This window comes from Crocodylus porosus, unplaced genomic scaffold, assembly GCF_001723895.1.
Source record: "Crocodylus porosus isolate Cpor-Errol unplaced genomic scaffold, CroPor_comp1, whole genome shotgun sequence".
NCBI classification, from domain to species: Eukaryota; Metazoa; Chordata; order Crocodylia; family Crocodylidae; genus Crocodylus; species Crocodylus porosus.
Genome location: NW_017728920.1, coordinates 13,107,796 through 13,132,817, shown reverse-complemented (window position 1 = coordinate 13,132,817; position 25,022 = coordinate 13,107,796). Strand labels below are relative to the sequence as shown.

General features: G+C 41.0%; 1 protein-coding gene across 3 annotated transcripts in view; it reads right to left on the bottom strand.

Moving 5' to 3' along the window:
* PCDH15 (protocadherin related 15) overlaps positions 1-25,022 on the bottom strand; it is a 904,082-nt gene that overhangs the window by 590,845 nt on the left and 288,215 nt on the right. For all 3 annotated transcript variants that reach the window (XM_019538590.1, XM_019538589.1, XM_019538591.1), the window contains one exon: positions 2,541-2,660. In XM_019538590.1, the coding sequence (XP_019394135.1) occupies positions 2,541-2,660 (120 nt within the window). The remainder of the gene's footprint in view (positions 1-2,540; positions 2,661-25,022) is intronic.

Below are 25,022 nucleotides of genomic sequence, written 5' to 3'. Positions count from 1 at the left end.
GATGTTCTGATTATTAGATGTTAATCAGGCAGGAGGCTGCCCTTTACCTGCCCTGATGACAAGGGCCTCTGTACACGCTCCAGTCTCCCCTTGACATGCCTCATGCCTCACAGGTGTTTCTTGTCCTAACACCAGGCCTCATCATAATATCTGCATGTATTCAACTCCCAGCCCTGTCCCTGAGTCTAACAGCTCCATCCTGTGGCTTCATGTCCCATCCTCTGGCCACAAGACTTTCCCAGCTCCAAGCCTCATCCTCAAGCTCCAAGCCCCATCCCTGGGCTACAGGTCTGCCATGTCTTCAAACTCCATACCCGGGCAACACCCACTCTCTATATCTGTGGGCCCCAGGACCCATCATTGGGGTGAAGCCCCTCACAATGGGACTAGGGCTCCAAGCCCCATCCCCCTTGGACATAACACCTGGCTCCATAATGCACCCAGGCTCTCCTGCGAGACTGGGTGCTGCCACAGTTCCCTCCACTGACCTGGACCCCGCTTCAGTGCTCACAGTGAGTCTGGGCTCTCCTGTCCAGATCTCAACCACCAGGGATGTGAGAGCTGGGGTTTTCAGGCACCCCTACCCACCTTTCACCAGAGAAGTAACTCGCCTGTCTTTTTTGGGGAGCTACCCAGACACAGGTTGTTCCACCAGGCCAACCTTCCCCAGCAGGGTGCAGTTTCAGGTCATGCCCAGGACCATAGGGCCTCCTCCTTCCCCAAAATCCCTACTTTTACCTCTGAGATGTTGCCTCCTCAGCTGGTAGCAGCAGACTGTTGCCCTGCAGTTCAGGAACCCAGTTCTTATATACTCCAGCTGGGCCCTTTTCCCCAGTCAGGCAACTCTGCTTGATTACCATCACAGGTAGCTATGGGCTGCCTGACAATATTAAAGAGAAGGGAGATTCCATTTCTACAATTCACTGTTAAGAACAATACTGGATGGGGGCTATATTTTAAAGCTTGACAAATAAAGGTTCAACTGTAAAAGTCCTACTAAGGTAAATAATAAATCTTATAAGGAAACTCCATGTAGCAAGATGAATTAATTTATGGAATTTCAGAAATATGAAGAAGTTAAAAACAAAGATTTTCAGTGATTTTTTTAAAATCAGGTTTTAATTAAAAAAAACAAATACTGGGCTTATTCTAGCCCCAGGTATCACCCCTTTGCACAGGTTCAACAGTGCAAAAAGGGGCATAAAACTTACCCCAACAAATATAGGTTTTACCCAATAGTTTTAAATTGCAGTTATCAGTCAGCAACTCTCCCATCTCCTCCAGCCAAAACTACTACCATATCAGGATTAACTATTGATTGTACAAAACATTTAGCCAATTTCTCCTTACTACTAAAACATCTCTAAATTCCTCTTTATGACAAGGGGCTATAAGAAAAAAAACTGCAACAGCTGTTGGTTCCTTCTTCACAAGTAGAATTCTCAGCTTTTGTTTCATAGGATTTTACAACCACTTTTGTAACAAAAAACAAAAATATTCTAGAGATAGTTCCAAGCATTTCTGGGAAACTGCATAGTCCCAAGCATCACCAGGCTTTTTTTTTTAAGAGCTGTTCTATGATATAGCTATGATGATTTAAAAGTAAGCAGATAAGGTACCCCGAACAAGAACATTTTTAATTGTCATCATCCTTGAAAAACATGCTGATACTAAGCTTTAGATTTTGGTCTTTCTTGGAAACAGTACAAAGAAGACATTATATAGGGCCCAATGTTCCCTAAATCAATAATATTACAATAGTGTAGCTACAAACAAAATTGCACTAGGATTTTTTTTTTAAGTGTTGGTAAGGGAAAGAAAATCACGGTTTTTTTCAGAAGAGAGAATTTTTTGGGGTGGTATCTTTTCCTAGACCAAGTATATAGCTGGAAAAGTTACTGGACAAACCCTTCCTCAGGTCACTTGATGCTTGAAATCTTGTCCAATAGATTTCCCAACAATACATTTGGTCCAATAAAAGATATTACTAAAATGCCTTGCCTCTTGTACTTTTTCTGGACCATCATAGCTATCACAATATTCCAACATTACTTTTTCAGAAAAGTTCAAGCACCAAAAAAGAGCAGCACTATCGCAGACTACATGATGAATGCTTTAAGATGAATTATAAACAGTTGAGATGAATGGTCAGAGTAAGTAGTTTGGTTCACAACTAAGATATGGTTTTAAATGTTCATTTTCATTCCCACCAGAACTCCATGCAATGTTTGATTTTTATTTTTAATCAAATTAAAACTCTGACAGTTTTTCAGAATTTATATAATTTTTTTTGTATGGATACAAATATTTGTAAATTAAAAGGAGGTAATAATGTTATGAATTATTGATTAAACATTCACATAAAAAAGGATTCATTGCTGTGAATAATGGAAAAGAAGGGGGTTATTAATAAGTGTACAACTTTGTTACTATCAATAGTGTGAAAATAAAAGACATGATAAGAAAGGGAAAGGAATTTGTTTTTAGAAAGAGACATATTTGACTTCAATGCATGTTTAGTATAAAGAGATTTCACCTACTGGATCACTAGGATTGTACTGGATGACATATTCTATCTGGCCATTAGGACCATCATCTATGTCAGTGGCACCATTGTTCCCAGAGAATCCTGTAAAGATGGTGGTTCCAACCGGTGTTAACTGCAACAACAGGAACAAGCATATTTCAAAAACACTTAGAAATTACAGAAAAAAGTAGCACTTATATGATAAATTTAAATTGGTAACAGCACTAGTGCATAGATAAATCCACTATGCCCTCTCTCAATATTAAGAGCCTAAAAAAGCAAGGTAAAAGGCAGTTTTATGCACTCAATATTTTCCGACTCTGGTCTAGTTCACATTATTTGTCCCTTTTAAGGGGAGAAGTCATGTATTCAATTTTAATTATCCATGCTGCAATTTGTCAAAACTATATTGCCTTTGGTGAAATGCTCATGTTAAATGACTTAAAGCTTTGGAAATGATAACATTAGTAAGAATAAAGACGGTATAAAGAGAAAAATCAAAGAACATGCTTCCTTTTCAGGTTGAGGTACATTGATAAATATATTCAGAGGAACATTTAATATATATTTATTCAACAGTGCCTCCATGAAATTGTGAAGAGTATAATATAATGCAAGATAAAGGTGATATATGCACACTTAAAATCTTAATATTTCTAGATTTACTAGCATAAATGTACACAAGTAATAGGCTAGACAGATGCTTAGAAATCCAACACAGTTCTTGTTAGAATAGTACAAAACCAAAGAAAGTGCATCTCCCTCTGGCTTTGGGCAATGGAATGCTGCTAAAATGTTGTTTTGATAATATGCTCTTTCCTAAACCTAGTGGAGATAAGCATTAAGCCTGGCCTCCAGGAATCAATACCAAAGCTCACATCAATTTCAGTATGGGGAGGATTTTCTCCTTCACATTCAGAGACTTTAAAACAGTCATTATGAAAGCACAAAAACAAAGGACACCCCCCCACACACATTTGTGTTATATAAAATGATTAAAAGTAAGTAAGTAAGTAAGATTTAAGAAATCAGCCACCATGAACGGAGGAGTCCTGGACTTCTTTTTCTGGTTTAGTAAACAAGGGGCACATCTACACATGCACTTTATTGCTCAGTAGATGAATTTGCTGCGCGGTAAAACACCGACTACACATGCACGGCAATTAGGCCAGTTTAGATTAATTTACTGTAATGTCAGATAGCCCCATCAGACAAAAGTAAAATCTGATGGGGAAGTAAATTAATGGGCCTAAATGTACATGTAGATGGTGATGTCTAGATTAGTTTACTCCACCTCAAATTGCAGTAGAATTTATTTAGATGCATTAATTGCAGGTGTAGATGTGCCCAGGATGTACATGGGTGGGTATCAGACGGGATCGTGAGAACAAAGACTATGTTTATCCAGCTGTGCCAAAACTGTTAATAAGGCCAATTTGCTCAGCCCTCCACAGCAAATTAGCACATGCACACAGATGTAGTTACACTGTTTCCATTTTAGAACACAGCCTACCCCAAACAGTGCAGTATGCTTGAAAAGGCCACAGCTAGGGATAGTTATCTTACCAGATAAACTTCACCAGAATCTGCCATTCAGAATACAAAGCAACAGCATAACCTCTGCTCTTGCCTGTTAACTGTAAGAGTAGCTGTTCTCAAATTATACCAGTGGATTTAACCACTTGATTTTCACATTAATGGACCTCAAAAGTCACACTCCTGTTTTTTCTTTAAGATTCCTGTTTAGCTATTACATGACATGCAGCATAACATGCAACAGAACATCAGCTTCCTTGCTTTTCAGGCCTTCTATCCCTGTGTAGAGAGAGCAGAAAAGTTTTGCCCCTGAATTTATACGAAGTTAAATATTAAAAAAAAAATCCCCTAAAATTATTATAATTGTGGAGTATGATGCCCCTGAATTGCCATATTCCATAGTAACTGAGAACTACCAGCTTTCATTGTTCTTTCATGTTTCTGTAGCTCATAGGCTGAGTGGTCTTTTCTGATTTTTAAAATTGTTTTTGCTCTTATTACTTAGGGAGCTAGTAGTTGACTTAGATTTCTCTAACCAATATTTAAGAGACAGGAACACTGAAGCCGTGGAATAAAATCCATTTGTTTGCAGAGTCTTGTTCAAGATGAACACTGTATACGGATCATTTTTCTTAATATCAAACTGCATTATCTATACTTAAAAACACAACAACTATAAATATTTTTGCTACGAACTTGATTTGCTTGTCATTGGAATAGGCAATAAAAATACTATATGTTTTATAGATATTATGAGTAAAGGGAGTTAACTTCCCTCACTTCCTATTAATTGCTTTCGTAAGTCAGTCTCCATGGAGATAATTGCCTTATGATCTCACAAGACTCATTGCCTTAAATCTTTGGTGCAGGAGCAGCCAGAAAAGAATTTAGAAAAACAATTATCTCAGCTGAATTGTGGCTGAAATAGTATGAAATCAGAGCTAAATACCATTAACTAAAGTTAGATATGTTACTGTTTAACTATTAAGGACAGCATTTTTCAGATTTATTTTCTGGAGTATTAAAGAAATAAAACAAATAAAAAATCTACTTCAGAAGCTGTGTGGTAAAATATAAATCTTTTAAGAACACAATAGTTTTCTTTTAACCACTGAAACCAAGTCTCATTTAATCTTATTATTGGAATGGGATTTGCATCAATGCTAGCCGATTTGAGAAAGTTTACATGACGAAAGATACTTTTCCAACCACACTGTGTCAGAATGGTAAAAAACTAGAGATCTGTGAAAAAATACAAAAAAATGGGTCTGAAATGAGTGGTGATGCATAACCAATACAAGCTAGCATGTAAACACTCTATATAATTGAGGGACTGCTGGTATAAAACTGAGCTAGGCCAGCTATGATGGAGTAAGTAATTTCCTGGTTTCTATAAGGAAGACATTGTTTCAAATGAAATGGATAAGCTGGACTAGGAACAGCTGGTCTTGGCACAGCTGATCTGCTTCATTGGGCAAAACAGATGTCACCTGTTATTCCACAGGATCAGGCTCCTGTAAGTTCCTGGAGTGGCTGGGGCTGCAAGACAACACCTGTGGGGCACCCCTGAAGGGGTCCCTGCTAGAACAAGACCACCCAGGGAATCCCCAGGTGCTTTTTTGCAAATGTGAGAACCTTGGGAAGTACTCCTGAACTTCACAGGCCAAACCTCAATGCCCCAAGGATTCAGGCCCTGAAGCCCCAAGAGTGCCCATGGACAAATTCAGGCCACATGTTGTGGCCACAAGTTTTGGGCATTTCTGACAAGGCATGCATTTGCTTAGCCTTTGTGTTGCCATACAATTTTTTATGGCTGCACAAAAGTGACCTCTGTTTCCAGCTTATGATAGCCACTTGGCTCAGGATCTGGAATCAGTTTAATGAGCTGTACCTTTTTAGAAAAGAGGAGGAAAAAGATTACTTGCTGGGAAACAAAATAGAGCTTTTCATAGGCATTCTTTTTCTACTATCTGGTAGAACTATCATGTTAAATTGGGGGGAAAAGCACAGATAACTAAATCAAAATTTACAAATAAAATCACATGGAGAGGGAAGACTCAGAGTCAGATTAAATAAAGGGTTTAGGCTATATGTCTATGTCTATCACTAGATTGCACTAGAATCTCTGCTTTGTTTTTTTAAGTATTATTTTGGGCTAGAGACAGACATTCAAAAAGCCTGAGCCTGAATTGATTCAATCTTTGCAGGTTAGTCTAACCTGTCTAAGTTGAACCAGTTTGCAACTTCACAGACATTCTTTCTGGGCTGAGGAAATGCTGACACATGCATGTAGTGGCTCAGGTTAGAAGCTGGGGGTGCTAGAGCAGCCCTCTTTTCTCTTCCATAGTGCTGAGCTGAGTGGGGGCATGGTCAGACCCTGGCAGGACACACGGATTGGGGAGAGTGTAAACTCCCACCCTGTCTGTACTGTCCTGGGCTTTTCCCCTCTTGCTGCTCATGCGGTGGGAGCGTTACCAGACCCCATCCCCAGGCTAGTACTGTTAGGCAAAGGAGGGGGCAGGTGAAGTGCATACATCTGCTGATGATGCTGAGCTTTTCAATCTCCCTCTCCCTCATTTTTCACAGGTCCTGACAGGCAAGGGAGCCAGCTGGAGTACTGATAACTCAGTGTTTATCAGTCCATTAACAAAACAAAAAGCATCTATTATTAATTCAAACTCTTGTTAAATAGCCTTTTTTCCACAGAAGGAATGGAGGGACATTACCATCTCACTTGCTGATTAGCTCCAAAAAGCCCTAAGCAGACACTGTTCTGTCTGCTTGTCCCAGTGAAATCTGCACACACACACCCCCTCAGCATTAGCTAGCATACCACATGCCTAGGGTCTCTGGGGCTGGGCTCCATGTTGTTGAGATGGGGGGGCGGGAATCCCTGCTTGAGCAGCAGTGGGGGGAGGGCAGCAGGTGGAAAGCAAGGCAGACCCTGCTGTGCCTGCAGTCTTCATTGGAGCTCTGGCTAGGGAGCAATGGGATAGGGCCAGCCCTGTTCCCTGGAGCAGAGAGTACAGCCCAGGGCTGCAAAACATCTGGGATGCTGGGGAACTCTGGTTTAACTTAAACCAGGAAGGGGTCTGTAACACATTTTGCATAAACTAGTTTGACCCAAATCAGTAAAGTCAGATACTACTTTCAACCAGGTTGATCTTTAACCAGTTTCAGCCATTTTGAAACTGGTTTATGTGCACTAAACATCTGTTCTGTTACAGGTTTAACCCAACTTCTGATCACTTAAGCTGTTTTTTTCATGTAATGTCTGTCCCTAGCCTTAGTCTTCAGTGGGCTGACTCATGGCCAGATTTAGGCATCTATAGGTCCCTGAAGATGAAAATAATTGCCTAGGTGGATTTTCTAAAGTGCCTCGATACAGCTTCCATTGCCATATAGAGACATCTTATTTCCTCCATTTTATGCCAAGTACTTATAAATTCAGTTGTAAAGCTGCTAATATAACCATCAAAACAGAGGCAGTTTTGGTGTTACTGTCTTTTTGCAACACAAATGGTCTTAATCTATATCGATCTAATAAATTAATGTGCTGTTGTTGTTAAGATGTATGAAAGACATTTCATTTCATTAAGGGCACATGATACAAGTAATTTTGAAATTCTAACTCAATCAAAGCAACTGATTAAACATAAATTCCCTGCAAATTTGAAGTTCTAGAACCTGATTCCAATTAAAAACAAACAGCCTTCCAATTCATGTTAAATTTCAAATGGTGTACCAAAAATCTCTTCTTTTTTTCCACCAGGCCACATTTAAAAAGGCAAAAAACCAAACAGAACCAAAACAACAAATGTTAGCAACAGAGTGGCCTCTATTAAGATCTTTACAATTACTATTTATACTTGGTTACCATTCCCCATAATCTATGTTATTTCTTATGCCAAATGTAGGAATGACATAACTGATTAACTAGGGAAAGTTGTAAATTTTGAATATCTGTATAGTTATCACAATGAACTGGGTTCTTTATTTCTTCCAATTATTAGTTTTCTTAAATAAAAATCCATTTAAGACTAAGGTAAAAGAGAATACATCTACTGACTAAAATAATGGGTTTCATCCATTTAAACTATATTGCTAAGTGATAGTTAAAGGGGCATGGTTGTAAAAATGAAAAAAGGAATCTAAATTCTAGAAAAAATATTCAATGATATAAAATAACACAATTGTAATTGCATATTCTAAAAAAATAAAGGTCTAAAGCTGCAGTTTGACTTTATTCATTGTATTTAAAATAACTTAATATAGATGGGTTATATTAGCCTCCATGAATTTAGCATATAAACTCTAATAGCATTCTAGTCTTAGGTCATACACATGCAATACATTTGCAAGATTTAACATGTAGCAGTACAAAAAGTGACCTTACAGCCATTCAAGCTGTTGGCAGCACTATAAAGGTCCTGGAAAGTACTATGAAATAGAAGAATTTATCCATGTCACAGCCCTATTTATAATACTGGTACATTTACATATAGTACTGCAGGGGTCTCTAGGATCCCTAGCATCCCACAATACTATTTTCTCCTTTCCCCACTCCTGGTAGCTTGCTTGCTGACAGTGGGCCAGTCGAGCTCCACTGAGACCCTGGTGGCCCCATGGCTACAGCTCTGCTGGCCATAGATCTTGCACCCCTGCCTGGACTAATTCCCTGATTGGTAGAGCCCAGGCAGCTAGGAACTTTGCATATCTCTGACCCTGTTCCCGGTGCTACAAGGCTAATCAGCAGCACCGGACAGCTGAGAGTTATGCCAACTGATCATTGACAGTCTGACTACTTCCTTTACAGCTTTGTGATACTGTGTATTGAGTATTGTGAAAAATTATCTTGACACACAAAAAATAAGACTAAACAGAGCAGTTTTTAAAATCAACTTTGAAGACCAGATTCAATTGCCACCACAACAGAAGCCAGATCTGAGCATGAAAGAGGAGCCCTTTATACCAACACGTGGGAAGTGTAAAAATTATTATATTAACTTTTACCTCACAACTCTGCCTTACCAAAATAACCTAATGTAACATATTTTACACATGCAATTGATAAGAAATGTTTATTGCATCTCTCATTTCAGGAGAAGTCACAGAGAGCAACTGATTCCTAAATTAGACACCTCCATCTGCAAGTTGAAATGTTTTAAGTTTAGTTTAGATTCATGTAAAAAACAAAATCCAGGGAGATATGGTCATTTTATTGAGAAGATTTTTTATATCACAGACTATGAAATACAGAAATCATTACAGGGAGTGGCATTTCATTAAAACCAGTAAAATAGCCATTTCATAGCCACAAGAGAAAACCAAAAGTGCGGGAAAGTAAGGGAAAGTATGAGTCCTTTACTAAATGGGGGAGGCAACCTCAAGACAGAAGATGAGAAAAATCCTGAGGTATTTGATGCCTTTTCCTACCTCAGTCTTCACAGGCAGTGTAGTTCCCAGAGTTACTGTATCTGGCATCACAATTTGGGAAGGAGGTGAGAAGCCAACAGTGATGAAAGAACTGTATAGGACTATTTAGAAAAACTGGATGTGTACAAGTCCATGGGATTGGTCCACAGCAATGCAACTGAGGATGCTGAGGGAAGTGGTTGATGTGACTGCAGAGCCACTGGCCATATACTATGAACTTATAATATTCGAGAAACTGGGCTGGGGTGGGATGGAGGAGAAGAGCGACAGAATCTTTCCTGAGATTTACATGTAGTGAAGTTACTATTTAACAAACAGAAATGGATTTTGTGTAACAAATGGCAATCTTACAGAAAGTATTTCATGCTTTACTAAATTTTATAATAAGCAGTTTAGTATAAGTTTAGTATCAGTGCATAGATCACAAAATTGATATGGTTGTGCAGATACATAGGTTGCTTTTATGACCTCTTTTGTCATATAGAATTGTTTTCATGGCAACTTCCTTTTGCCAGTACATGGTAAAATAGTTTGTGAATTATTGGCCTTTTCTTAGAGACAAATATATTAGTCAAACTAGTTCTAGAAACTGAAAAACACCTTCTCCACTTTTCACTTTGAGGGTTTGGCAGGATGGATGAAACAAAGGAAACTTAATTTAGCATATAAGATCTGACTATATATATAAATCCTTTTTGCAGATTTGACAGACAAATTAATACTTTGGAAATGAATGTAGTCTCCAATAGTGAACACACTTTGTTGTTTATAGCAGAAGATTATTCATACCTTTTCATGTACATATTTTGTTCATAAGGTCTATAAAAATCCCTGCATAATTATTCTTTTGTTCACATCTCTACTCTGAGATCATTCTTCTCTGTTATTTCCCCCCATTTATCTCCCATTTTCCTTTTATGTTTTCTGTTTACATCCTTCTCCCACATTATTTTTGAGAGATTGAGCAAGTGCTCCGCTTGATTTGGAGCAAGCATTTGAATATCAGTCTACTATAAAAATTGGTCCCTCTTTCTTACTCTTTCCAAGAAGCCTGCTATGAGGCCAGGAATATTTAAATGCATGGAAGGAAGGATTCATGTTCATCAGTTTCTTTACAACCTCTCCACTGCACTAGCAAAAGGGAGACAAAAAAGAATGAAGTAAAGATATATTCATCACAGAAGTTACTTTCAAATAAGTTGGTAGAAGAAAGAGAAACCATAGAAGCTCTTCCCCAAACCACTATTCTATCATTACACATGCTTGTTCTCTTCAGAAAATATCTTGTTATTTAAAAAAAAAAGTTTTAGTTTTGTTTCCCAATATTTCAGCTCCTGGAAAACCAATATAATTTCCTGAAGGAAGATGTCAAAATTGGAATAAAACCAATTACTCTTGACCACCTTGAGTGGCTGACCTTGAAGTGGGAAAAGCAGTAAGCTTTTTAAAGGAAGCTTATTATTGAAGCTATTGAGAAGATTGACAACTGAACCTTGTGGAGAACTCAATATATTGTAAATAAAAGTTAAGAAACAAAGCAAGAAAAAAAGGGTGACTAAAGAGGGAACATTTATAGAAAACTGTATTTCTAGGGGTAAGAACAATTAATGGAATTTTAAAGGGTATGGAATTGTTCAAAAGATATATAAAAATGTAGATGCAGATAGATATATTAATCATCTTAATGACACAGTTTAAAAAAAATTCCTATAAGCACTTACTTACAGAGTTTTAAAGAACGAAGATTTTGGTGGTTCATCTGGCCCTCTGACTACTACCCCATGCTGCTCATCCATGTGGGCACCAATGATACTGCCAGGGGAGACACTGAGCAGATCAAAAGTGACTATACTGCTCTGGGTGCAAGGGTGATGGGGTCTGGGGCTCAGATTGTGTTCTTTTTGATCCTTCTGGTCAAGACAAAGGGCCCAGGCAGGAGCATGTGCATCCTGCAGATCAACACCAGGCTGAACAGGTGGTTGTCACCAGCAGGGGTTTGGCTTCTTTGATCATGGGATGTTCTTCCAAGAAGGATTGCTGGGAAGAGATGGGATCCATCTGATGAAGAGAGGAAAGAGACAGACAGGCTCACTAACCTAGCGAGGAGGGCTTTAAATTAGGTTTACTGGGGGATGGAGACCAAATCCCTGAGGCAACTGGGGAAGCGGGAGACTTGAAGGAAGAGCCAGAAGGAGGGGGAACAGGGGGATGCTCTCATACTTCCTGAGAAATCAGGGCAATCAACTAGTTACCTCAGGTGCCTGTACCAAAATATACAGAGCCTGGGAAACGAGCAGGAAGAACTGGAAGGCCTCACACAATCAGAGAACTCTGACATTTGGAATAACAGAGACTTGGTGACATAGCTTGCATGACTGGAGCACTGTCATGGATGGGTACAAACTGTTCAGGAAAGACAGGCAGGGGAGAAGAGGAGGAGGAGTTGCACTTTATGTAAAAGAGCCATATGACTGCTCAGTGCTCTAGTATGGAACTGGAGATAGGCCTGCTGACAGTTTTTGAGTTAAGGTTAGAGGGGAGAGCAATGAGGAAGATGTCATGATGGGGGCGCTGCTATAGATCACCAGGCCAGGAGGAAGTGGTGGATGAGGCTTTCTTCAAACAACTAGCGGAAGTTTCCCAATCACAAGTCCTCAAGGGGGACTTCAATCACCCTGACATCTGCTGGAAGGGCAATACAGCAGTGCACAGGCAATTCAGGCAATTTTTGGCAAGTATTGAGGACAACTTCCTGGTGTAAGTGTGGAGTGGCCAACTACAGGCCCTGCTCTTCTTGACCTGCTGCTCACAAAGAGGGAAGAATTGGTGGGGAATGTAGTAATGGATGGCAACCTGGACAGCAGTGAGCACAAGATGATTGAGTTCAGGATCTTGAAGAAAGGAAGGACAGAGAGAAGCAGAGTAAGGATGCTGGACTTCAGAAAAGCAGATTTTGACTTGCTCAGGGAACTCAGGGGCAAGATCCCCTGGAAAGCCAAACTTGTGGGAGAGAGGAGTCCAGGAAAGAAAGCTGGCTGTACTTTAAATAAGCCTTACTGAGAGTGCAGGAACAAACCATTCCAATGTGCAGAAAAACTAGTGAGTATGGCAGAAGACAACCTTGGCTTACAAGGGAACTCTTCAGTAAGGTAAATCACAAAAAAGGCAGCTTGGAAACTTGAAGAATAGGGAAGAATATAAGACCATTACTCCGGCATGCAGGGATGAAGTCAGGAATGCCAAAGCACAACTGGAGTTGCAGAGAGCAAGGGATGGGAAGGGTAACAAGAAGGGTTTTTACAAGTATCTTGGTAGCAAGAGAAGGATCAGGGAAAGTGTGGTTTGCTTACTGAATACGGGAGGAAATCCTATGACAGGATGCAGAAGAGGATGAAATGCTTAATGCCTTTTTTGCCTTTGTCTTCATAGGCAAGGACAGCTCCCAGACTACTGTACTGAGTAGAACACTTTGGAGATGAGGTGAGCAGCCCTTAGTGCTGAAAGAACAGGTTATGGACTGTTTAGAAAAGCTTGATGTGTACAAGTCCATGGAGCCAGATAGGATGCACCCAAGGGTGCTGAGGGAGTTCTCTGATGCAATTGCAGAGCCATTGGACATCATCTTTGAAAATTCATGGTGATCAGGAGAGGTCCCAGTTGATTGGAAAAGGGCACACATGGTGCCCATATTTAAGAAAGGGGAAAAGGAGGATCCAGAAAACTAAAGACAGGTCAGCCTCACCTCAGTCCCCAGAGAAATCATAGAGGAAAACGTCAAGGAATCCATTTGTAAGCACTTGGAGGATAAAAACATGATTAGGAACAGTCAGCGTGGATTCACCAAGGGCAAGTCATGCCGGACCAACCTGATTGCCTTCTATGTTGAGGTGACTGGCTCTGTGGATATGGGGAGACCAGTGGATGTGGTGTACCTTGATTTTAAAAAGGCTTTTGCTATGGTCTGTCACAGCATTCTTGCAGGCAAGCTAAGGAAGTATGGGCTGGATCAATGGACTGTAAGGTGCATAGAAAACAGGCTGGAGCATCGGGCCCAGAGGGTAATAATCAATGGCTCGATGTCTAGTTGGCACCCAGTATCAAGTGGAGCACCCCAGGGGTCAGTCCTGGGGCTGGTTTTGTTCAATGTCTTCATCAATCACCTGGAAGATGGCATATTGTGCACCCTCAGCAAGCTTGCAAATGACATAAAGCTTGGGGGAGTAATAGATATGCTGGAAGGTAGGGCTAGGATTCAGAGTGACCTAGGCAAATTGGAGGATTGTGCCAAAAGGAATCCCATGAGGTTCAACAAGGACAAGTGCAAAGTCCTGCACTTAGGATCAAACAGTCCCATGCACCAGTACACACTGGGGCTGACTGGTTGGGCAGCAGCTCTGCAGAAAAGGACCCAAGGGTTATAGTTGACAAGAAACTGAATATGAGTCAGCAGTGTGCCCTAGTTGCGAAGAAGGCTAATGGCATACTGGGCTGCACTGTTGCCAGTAGGTCAAGGGAATTATTATTCCCCTCTATTCAGCACAGGTGTGGCCACATCTGGAGTACTGTGTTCAGTTTGGGCCCCCTTCAGAAAGAATGTGGACAAATTGGAGATGGTCCAGTGGAGGGTGACAAAAATGGTGAGGGGATTAGGGCACATGACTTATGAGGAAAGACTGGGAGAACTGGGCTTATTTAGTCTACATAACAGGAGATTGAGAGGAGACTTAATAGCAGCCTTCAACCACCTTAAGGGGGTTTCAAATGAGGATGGAGCTAGACTATTCTCATTGGTGGCAGAAGACGGAACAAGGAGCAACAGTCTCAAGTTGCAGTAAGGGAAGTTTAGGTTCGATATTAGGAAGAATTTTCTCACTAGGAGGGTAGTAAAGCACTGGAACAGGTTACCCAGAGAGGTGGTGGAAGCTCCATCCTTGCAGGGTTTCAAAACCCAGCTAGACAAAACTTTGGCTGGGATGATCTAGTTGGGGTGGTCCTGCTTTGAGCAGGGAGTTGAACTAGATGACCTCCTGAGGTTCCTTACAATGCTAACTTTCAATGATTTTATAACAATAAAATAAGATTTACAGGTAGTCATTTTGAGATAATACACTTTTGATGATGTATACCTACAGAATTTATTTCAGTACCATAAAGAAAAAGACTTGAGTAATTACACTAAGAGTGAAGGAAATTCAGCTTTAATTGTAATTATCAGCAGCATTGGTGCCAATAATTTCAGAAGACTAGAGTTTAAGAAATATTACTGCTGCTACAAGCAAAGAATTCAAACAATGCAGTTAAACATTAACCATTCAGAGCATTTTTACACATGGAAGCGGCAGTGCATTGTGATGCAGTTGTGTAAGTGGCAAAATGCACGTCAGTTCTAAGAATACGGCAGCAGCATGCTTTTGAATTAAAACATCTCAGATGTGCTGTAGTTCAAAAGCACACTGCTGCCATTTTTTGTGCACTGATTAATTAATTAATTGAGTCTGCTTCAAAGCAGTGGATCTCTGGCATGTCACAGGAGAAAAGTGTGTGTATAAATGCCCTTATAGCTTATTTTTAAGGAGATAAAAATATATATTAACATTAGCTCTCAATGCAAAACTGTAGAAATATTTGGCAATGATGATTTCTCTCTTAAAATGGAGTTAAAGTTGAGAATACATATCAGTAATGTACAGGCAAAACTTATTAAAAGGACGTTAACATTATTACCCAAATACATATTATGAGCTCAGGAATTTCAGAATTAACTTCTTTTTACATTACATCAAATTTGTTTAGGTAAGATGTTAAAATTAAGACACCCATACAACCTTGATTGTGTACTGTAGTGGTATCATAGAACAACCACAGAAATCTGATTCAGGTATTTCAGAGTCACAGTATTATTACAAAGTATGTCAGTTAAGTTTGCATTTCATTTAAGATTAATCTTAAATCCTAAGCTTTTAAGTTTAACTTTAGACCATAAACCCTTAGTTTTTAGTGCCAAGTTTTCAGTGCATTATAAAACCTCCCAGTGTTTTCAAGTTTAAGATATTTTTACATATTCTTAAATTTAACCTCCACCTTCATGTAGTTTTTGTCTTAGAATTTCTCTTCCTTTCTTTTTTCAAATTATTTGTATTTTTAACAAACATAGATGCCCTTTGGAAAACAAGAAACGCAAAAAGTATGTTTCTCATGCAACATTTCTAGTAATTTCAAAATATTCAATGTCTACCTTAAATATATAAGATTTAACTTTTACTTTTAAAAGGAGATTCATTGGCACACTAATACAATGGAAAGCAATGAATGCACTAGGATTTTTTTTCCCCTTAGTTTGCCAGGGACTTATTGGGTTAGAGGGATGTGCTAGTAACACAAGTAAAGTGTGAAGGGAGGGGAGAAGGGAAAATTAAGGAAGAGCTTAGATCATGAATTCCAATCACAAAATCATGTAACAGAATCATAGCAAATCACCTCAGGACCTCAGGAGGTTATCTAGTCTCAAAGACTTGAGACCATTGCTCAAAGCTCAAAAACTTGAGACCATTACTTCTTGTTCTGTCCTCAGACACTACTGAGAGAACAGTCTAGCTCCATCTTCTTTGTAACTATCCTGCAGGTAGTTCAAGGCTGCTGTTAAATCCCCCCTCAGACTGCTCTTCTCCAGATTCAAAAAGCCAAGTTCCCTCCACCTCTACTTAAAAGTCACATGCTCCAGCCCCCTATTTTTGTTTCCCTCTGCTGGACTCTCTCCAATTTGTCCACCTCCTTTCTGTAGTGGGGCACCCAAAACTGGACACAGTACTCCAGATGTGGCTTCACCATGCCAAATACAGGAGACGAATCACTTCCCTCGATCTGCGTGCCATGCTCCTATTCATGCCACCCAGTAAGTTGTTTGCCTTCTTCACAACAAGGCCACACTGTTGGCTCATATTCAGCTTATTGCCCACTGTAACACCAGGTCCTTTTCTGTAAAGCTCCTGCTTAGTCAGTCCTCAGCCTGTAGCAGTGCATGGGATGTTTCCATCCTATGTGCAGGACTTTGCATTTGTCTTTATTTAACCTCATAAGATTTCTTGTGGAGTGCAATCCTTTAATTTGTCCAGGCCTCTTTGAATCCTAGCCCTATCCTCCAGTGTACCTGCTACTCTCCCCAACTTTGTGTCCTCTGCTAACTTGATACGGGTGCACTCCATCCCATCTTCCAGATTGTTAAGAAAAATATTGAACAAAACTGGCCCCAGGACCAACCCTTGGGGCACTCCACTTGATACTGGCTGCCAACTAGACATCAAGCCATTGATCACAGCGATCCAGCCAGATTTCTATCCACCTCACCGTCCATTAATCCAACCTGGAATTCCTTAGCTTGTTTGCAAGAATATTGTGGGAAACCATATCAAAAGCCTTGCTAAAGTCAAAGTATACCACATCAAACTCTCTCCTGCATCCACAGAGACAGTCACCTTGGCATAGAAGGCATCTCAGCATGGAAGGCAATATGGCTGGTCAAGCATGACTTTCCCTTGGTGAATCAGTGCTGACTCCTCCTAATCACAAACTTCTCCAAGTTTAGAAATGGATTCCTTGAGGACCTGCTCTATGTTTTTCCAGGGACTGAGGTGAAGCTGACCAATCTTCAGTTCCCCAGATGATCTGTGTTCTCTTTCTAAAAGATGGGCACTATATTTTCCTTTTTCCAATCATCTAGGACCTCTCCCAAATCTGAGTTTTCAAAATTAATCACATCCGCAATCACATTAGCCAACACCTTCAGCTACATCAAGTCTAGCCACATGGACTTGTATACACTTAACTTTTCTAAATAGTCCTTAACCCTTTTTTTCACCACTCCTGACTATTCACCTCCTTCCCAAACTGTGCTGCCAGGTTCAGTAGTCTGCGACCTGACCTTGCCTGTGAAGACTGAGGTTAAAAAGGCATTGAGTACTCTTCCTCAAGCTCTGTCACGAGGTTACCTCCCCCATTTAGTAAAGGACCCATACTTTCCCTGACACTTTCTCTTGTTACTGGCATACTTAGGGAAACCCTTCTTGTTACCCTTTATATCCCTTGCTAGCAGTAACTCCACTTGCTCTTTGGCTCTCCCGATATCTTCCCTGAATGCCTGAGCAACACTCTTTTATGCACATACACACCCATTCTCTCTCACTCTCATTCATAGTAATTTGTACAAGTTTCCATTGCTTATAAGCTTACCTTTTGTGTTTTAGTTCATTGAAGAGTTCCCTGCTAAGCCAAGCTGGTCTTCTGCCATACTTGCTAGTCTTCCTGTGCACTGGGTTGCTTGATTTCTGTGCCCTCAGTTAAAGTTTCTTTAAAATACAACCAAGTCTCCTGGACTCCTTTCAATATATCATAGATACTCATATACATAGATATCCAGACACATATATGCATACACACAGATAGATAGATCCATATCTATCTATTTCTCTATATTGCTATATATCTATGCTTTAAGGACTCCTTTTGCACTTACGCTTTTGTTATACCCTGACAATCCATTTTACTTCTGTGTGGAGCCAAGGCCCTGAAAGTATACAACCAAGCACGCCAAGCATAAAGTTAGCATGCAGTCACAACAGCTCTAGACTAAGTACAGACAATCAAAAAGCCAGAGGCTGAATCAGTTTAATCTTCACAGGTTTTTCTAAGATGCGTAGATTGAACCAATAATGAAGTGAACTGATTTTAACTAAATCAGTTAAGCTTGATACTACATTCATCCACGTCCATCTTAAACTGGTTTTGGCCATTTTGAAAGCAATTGATGTGTACTGAACTTCTGTTCTGTTATAGAGTTAAACTGGTTTCTGAACACTTAACCCAGTTGTTGTGTAATGTCTGACCCTAGCCTTAACATTCAGGGAATAGAAAGCTAAGGATTGTAAAGATAAAAACTCTTGACATTTATCCAGCCTTCCTTATTCCACAGAGTTGTTTGCAAAGCAGATTTGAAGGAAAAGCGATGCTTGACTTTGTTAACTGGGATACCAAAATGGCTCCATTAAAGACCTATTTCTGTTTTTCACCAGGTCCGCCTACATACTATACTATGTTAAATAATTATTAAAGTAAATTTATTAACCATGGTAAAAATGCCAAATGTACTGGCAAAAATGTACTGTCAGCCCTCTCTCGAAGGATTTTTTCCCCCTAAATTTTAACTCAAGCTAATAAAATGTTTACTTATAAAGTCATCAAAAATGTGTGACATATATGAAAGACTATGTACTATAAAGTTTGGGGAGGATATACTTTACTTCACAAAAAAAAAAGTGGTTACATTTCTGATTTAAGAACATAGCTGAAATCAACTTTAATTATGGAATCACAATCACTTTTCTCATGATTTGGAAATAACACAACAGAATTAGGAAATAACACAACACCAAGCCAATTTCACGCTTTTCTTCTAGTAGCCTCTTGAGGGCCAGAGTCAGAAATCAAATGATGACAACAAATTGGAGAAACAGTCTAAAATATGTTGGATATTATTCATTATGGATATATGAGTTGTACTACACTTGGGAAGGCACAAACTAAATGTTCAAACAGTTCAGAATGGGGAGTAACTAGTTAGGCAGTAATTCTACACAGGACTCATGTTCTAGTGGATGATGAATTTAAAATATAGCAACATGGTACACTGATATGTAAACAGGAGTGCTGTGTGAAAGACCTAAGCAGTAACAATTTCACTCTACTCACCACTAGTAAGTTCTCAGTGGGGACTTCATTTTTGGCACTACACTACCAGAGAGACTGGGGCCAAAGGAAGAGGGTCCAGAGAAGAGGAGCAAATACAATCAAAGATAAAATGAGTGGTGGCAAGATAAAGCTGAAGAAATTCAGCTCCATGATGACAAACATAACATGCATAGATTTTTCCAGGTAACAAAGGCTATCTATTGCCCAGCTTCCTGTGATCACTGGATAGCCTGACAGTTCTCAAAGACAATGAATCTATCTGAGCTACAATGAACACTACTTTGAAATGCTCCTGAAATGTGAGTCCACTGTGGCAGATACCACTACCAAATCCATCCACCCAACCTCCCTATCCTAGAAGAAATGTGGTGTGGCATCAAGGAAATCAAGAACAACCAGGCCACTGGACCAGAAGGCATACCTGATGAAATCTACAAAGTTGGTGGCAAGGCACTGGTACTTATTCCACAATTGTGTTCTACATATTTGGAACACCAAAAAGTCCCAGAGGATCTGAGGAATGCCAACATTATGACTATCTTCAAGAAAGGAGAAAAGTCTGTGTGTGGAAACTATCAAGGTATCACCTTCCTTTCCACATTAGGGAAAATCTCTGCCCACATCCTCCTGAACCCTTTTCAAACCTTTGCTGAGGAAGTCCTGCCAGGAACTCAGCACGGTTTCAGACCATACCATGGTGCAATTGACATGAACTGGGTTGCCTGCCAGGCCCAAGAGAAGTGTTGGGAACAACACTGGGACCTGCATACTGTCTTCATTGAAAGCCTTTAATGGAAATCAATCATGAAGCCTTGTGGAAAGTCCTGGCCAGATTTAGATGTCTGGAAAAGTACATCAAGGTCCTTAGGTTTCTCCACAACCAGATGACTCATATCATTCTATGTAGCAGGTCAGAGACTGATCTATTTGTCCTCCAAACTGGGGTCAAGCAAGGAAGTCATTGCCCCAACTCTATTCTCTGTTTTTCTGATAGTCATGATGGTTTTCATTAAGGACTGCCTTCCTTCTGGAATTGACACTGAATATTGAATGGTAGGAAGGCTCTTCAATCTGGGATGTTTTCAGTCAAAGACCAAAGTACTTAAAACAACCATCCTTGACCTCCAATATGCCAATGACTGTGCCATCCTAGTGTGCACTATATTAGATTTTTTTCAGAGAAGTCTACCAAACTTTGGGCTTCGCTGTCAACATTGCAAAAACTAAAGTTTTCTATATGCCTGCCCTGGGCTATGAATGTGACACCCCCCTACACACATACACACACAGCCCAAATTAGCATTAAGACCCTGGAGGTATTCAAGCATTTCCCCTACCTTGGTAGTCATCTGTCTTGGAGAGTGAACTTTGATGAGGAAATCCAGCACAGGATCCAGCGTGCAAGTGCCTCATTTTGGAAATTACTCTGGTGTGTCTTTATTTATTGTGATCTCAAGACCACAACATTTTGGTCTACAATGCAGTCACCATCCTCACTCTCCTCTACAAATGTAAAATGTAAGTTACCTACTGTCATCATCTCAAGAACCTGTAGAGGTATTACCAACCCTGCCTTCAGAAAATCCTCCACATCAAATGGGAAGATTCCTGCACAAACATTAGCATTCTTGCTGAAGCCAATGTCCTCAAGTACTAATTTCACTGGACTGGACATTGTGTGCAGATGCCTGACTCTTGATTCCCCAAACAAATGGTCTTTACCCAGTTTAGTAATGGCCTGAGATCTCCCAGTGGCCAGAGGAAAAGCTACACTGACAATCCAATTGTACCACACCCTCAACCAAGTGGCTGCCCATTTTGAGGTAAAACATCTTGCCATTGAAGCAGAGAGGAGAGTGGAAAAAAGGAAAAGTAGAGAAATCCTGGTGTATGACCTACCTTCCACTGTGGAAAGATCTGAAACTTCTGCAGGTGGATCTGTGGCACAACTATTGGACTAAATCACCTCAAGCCCCATCCATGAGCCATGGTTGAGATCATGCTCGAATTGAGGGTTTGCCAAGGATGACTTATCAACATTTCACTGTAGAAAATTGATTCTGCTTTGGTACAGGGATGTGGACCAGACAATTTCTCCAGGTCCCTTCAAATACTATTTTTTATTATTTTATAGCTTGCATAGTTCTGGGCTTACATTAATGAGAATGTTTCAAGAAATGCCATGTGTGTGTTCCTTGGTAATGCTTCCTGTAACAGCCATCACCAGAAATTACCAGTTTGTTAGACTTGAAATTTAGGTTTATTAAGATATAGATTGCATGGGATTAAAAACATTTAGACTAAATGTGACTGCATTTGTGACTATAATTAATAGTTTCAGATAACTAATAGATTTATTCACCCACCTTCATAGTTGCATCAATAAAATAACTTGCTGCTTTAATATTAGGGCAACCCCCCCCTGAAAATATACACTCGAAGCAATATTCAAGGTGAATCAGCGTAAATTATTTCCTAAACAGCTATTTTATGGGCCATTGTACACTTTTTGTTCATCTAAAGACACTTTCTGTATCTGAGAGTATTCCACAAAGCAAAATTATCTGTTCCATAGAGCATATCAATCCTTGGTTATACTTTCTCATGTGTCCAACATGTGTGATTTTATGAAAAACAGGAAAACACACACATACACACACACACACACACACACACAGAGATTTCATAGATGTTGGGGCTGGAAGGGACCTCAAAGATCATCAAGTCCAGCCCCCTTCCCTTGCCCCAGGGGCAGGAAGTCAGTTAGGGTCAAAGGACCCCAGCAAGATAAGCATCCAAGCATTTCTTGAATAAGTCCAAAGTAGGTGCCTGCACCACCTCTGATGGCAGACTATTCCAGACCTTGGGTGCTTGGCCAGTAAAGAAATGTTTTCTTATGTCCAGCCTAAAATGGTCTTGTAGGAGTTTATGACTGTTGGTCATTGTTTTTCCTTGGGGCGCTCTGGTGAACAAACTTTCTCCCAAATCCTGATGAACACCCCTTGTGTGTTTATAGGTAGCCACCAAGTCCCCCCTGAGCCTGCGATTTTCGAGACTGAAGAGTCCCATAGCTCTTGACCTCTCTTCACAGGGCCTATTCTCTTGCCCTCTGATCATGCACATGGCTCTCCTTTGGACTCTCTCAAGCTTCACGACATCCTCCTTGAATTGCAGAGCCCAGAATTGGATGCAGTACTCCAGTTGTGGCCTCACCAAGACTGAGTACAGCAGGAGGATGACATCCTGAGATTTACTTGAGAAGCATCTATAGATGCAAGCCAGGTTTTATTTGCTTTACCAGCTGTAACATCGCATTGATGGCTCATGTTCATCTTGTGGTCAGTCATGACCCCCAAGTCTCTTTCAGCAGTGGTGCTAGCAAGTATAGCGCTGCCGAGTTTATAAGTATGCCACAGGGTTTGTTTCCCCCATGGAGTACCTTGCATTTATCAGGTTTGTATGTGCCCACTTAGTAAGTTTATTTAAGTCGGCCCGGATCACTAGTCTGTCCTCAGGTGTAGAGGCTGTGCCCCAAAGTTTAGTGTCATCGGTGAATTTAGCCAGTGCGCTTCCAACACCAATGTCCACATCATTGATAAAGATGTTGAAGAGAACTGGTCAAAGGACAGAGCCTTGGGGGACGCCACTGGTTACAGAGCACCATAATGACTGTTGCCATCAACCACTGCTCTCTGGGTCCAACCTCGAAGCCAACTTCCCAGCCATCGAACTGTGGTATAGCTGAGGCCACATTTGGCCAATTTTTCCATGAGGAGGGTATGAGACACGAGATCAAAGGCTTTTTTAAAGTCCAGGTATGTGACATCAATCTCTTCTCCCTTGTTCAGGTGAGATGTCACCTGGTCATAGAAGATGAGATTGATCAGGCAAGACCTACCTGCGACAAACCCGTGCTGGCTATCCCTCAGGATGCTGCCCTCAGCCAGCTTATTTAAACAGGTTTCCTTGGTAATTTTCTTGAGAATCTTACTAGGGATTGAGGTCAAGCTAATCGGCCTGTAATTCCTGGGATCTGCTTTCCACCCATTCTTGAAGCTGGGTACTACTTTGGCCTTCTTCCAGTCTTCCAGTACAACACCTGCGCACCACGAATTCTTGAATATTTTTGTCAATAGTTGAGCTCTGGCACCTGCCAGCTCCTTGAGTACCCTAGGGTGTAGTCTGTCAGGACCAGCTGACTTCAAGGTGTCCAGCCTCTCAAGGTGATCCTTTACTAGACACTGATGCTAGTTATAAATACGCCCACACCCTGGCCATCCTGTGTCTTGCTAGGCAGGACAGTCCCATTGGACTGATGAAAGACCGATGCGAAGTACCTGTTAAGCAGGTTGGCCTTTTCATGGGTGACAGTTATAAACTGTCCCATTTGGTTCAGCAGGAGTCCAATGTTACACTTGCTTCTTTTCCAGCTCCTTACATATCTGAAAAAGGACTTTTATCCTCAATATGTGAAGCCAGATGGAGCTCGGTTGTAGCCTTGGCTTTCTTGATTCGCTCTCTGCAGGTATGGACCAGTGCTGAGTAATCCTCCTTGGAAGTAATTCCAAACTTCCATCTTTTATATGTCTCTCTTTTGAGGTGTAGGAGGTCCTCGAGTTCCCTGCTGAGCCAAGTGGGTTGCTGTGCCCTTTTGCTACCCCTCCTCTGAGATGGGATGGCCATCCTTTGTGTTGTCAGGATAACTCCCTTGAGGAGCAACCACTTCTCTTGAACTCCTCTTCCAGTCAAGTTGTGGTCCCTTAAGGCCCCAACAATGAGCCTCCTGAGTTTGTCAAAGTCAGCTTTCCTGAAGTTGAGGACTTCAGTATTGCTGACTGACTTGCCAGCTTTGCAATGGATAATAAAGGTGATCAGCTCATGGTCAGTATCACCCAGCTTTCCATCGATTCTTAGGTCACTGACTATGTCATTCCCTTTGGCCAGTACCAAGTCCAACAACGCTTTGCCTCTTGTTGGCCTATAGACTTCTTGAGTCAGGTAGAGCTCATCCACGCACGTGAGGAAGCTTTGCAACTGATCAGATTTGGCCGAGTGCTCTTCCCATGAGATGTCCAGGTAGTTAGTCTCCCATGACAACCATCCACTGAGAGCATGCAGCTTCAGCCAATTCCCTGGCAAATTCCAGGTCCTGATCTTGTTTCTGGTTAGGAGGTTTGTAGTAGACTCCTACCATGATGTCCCCTGTGCCACATTCCCCACATATTTTAATCCAGAGGGACTCCAGTCATCCTTCCTGGGTGCCAATGTCAACTTGCAGGGATGTGTAGCTGTCCTTGACATAGAGAGCTACACCTCCACCTCTTTTGCCTACATGATCTCACCTGTTCAGGGTATAGCCATCTATACCTGTGGTCCAGTCATAGGTGGAGTCCCACCAGGTATCCATTATCGCTATGAGGTCACAGTGATTCTTGTTTAGCAGGAGTACCAGTTCCTCCTGTTTATTCCCCAACCTCCTGGCATTGGTGTACAGGCAAGAAAGTATTCCACTGGGGGCCCTTGCCTTCCCCACCGATCATTCTGGGAGTAGTGTAGGGGTGGATTCCCTTAAGGGCCTTAGTCTGCTGGATTTACAAGGGTTTCCCAGAGGGCCAGAAGTAGCACTAATCCCCACAGCCCCTGGCAGGTTCAGTTTAAAGCCTGGTTGAGTAAGTCAGCCAGTCTGGCTGAAAAGAGCCTTCTCCCCAGGGGATTGAGGTGGAGGCTGTCTCTCCCCAGCAAACCACCACCTCTCTCACCAAAGAGTGGACTGTGATACAAA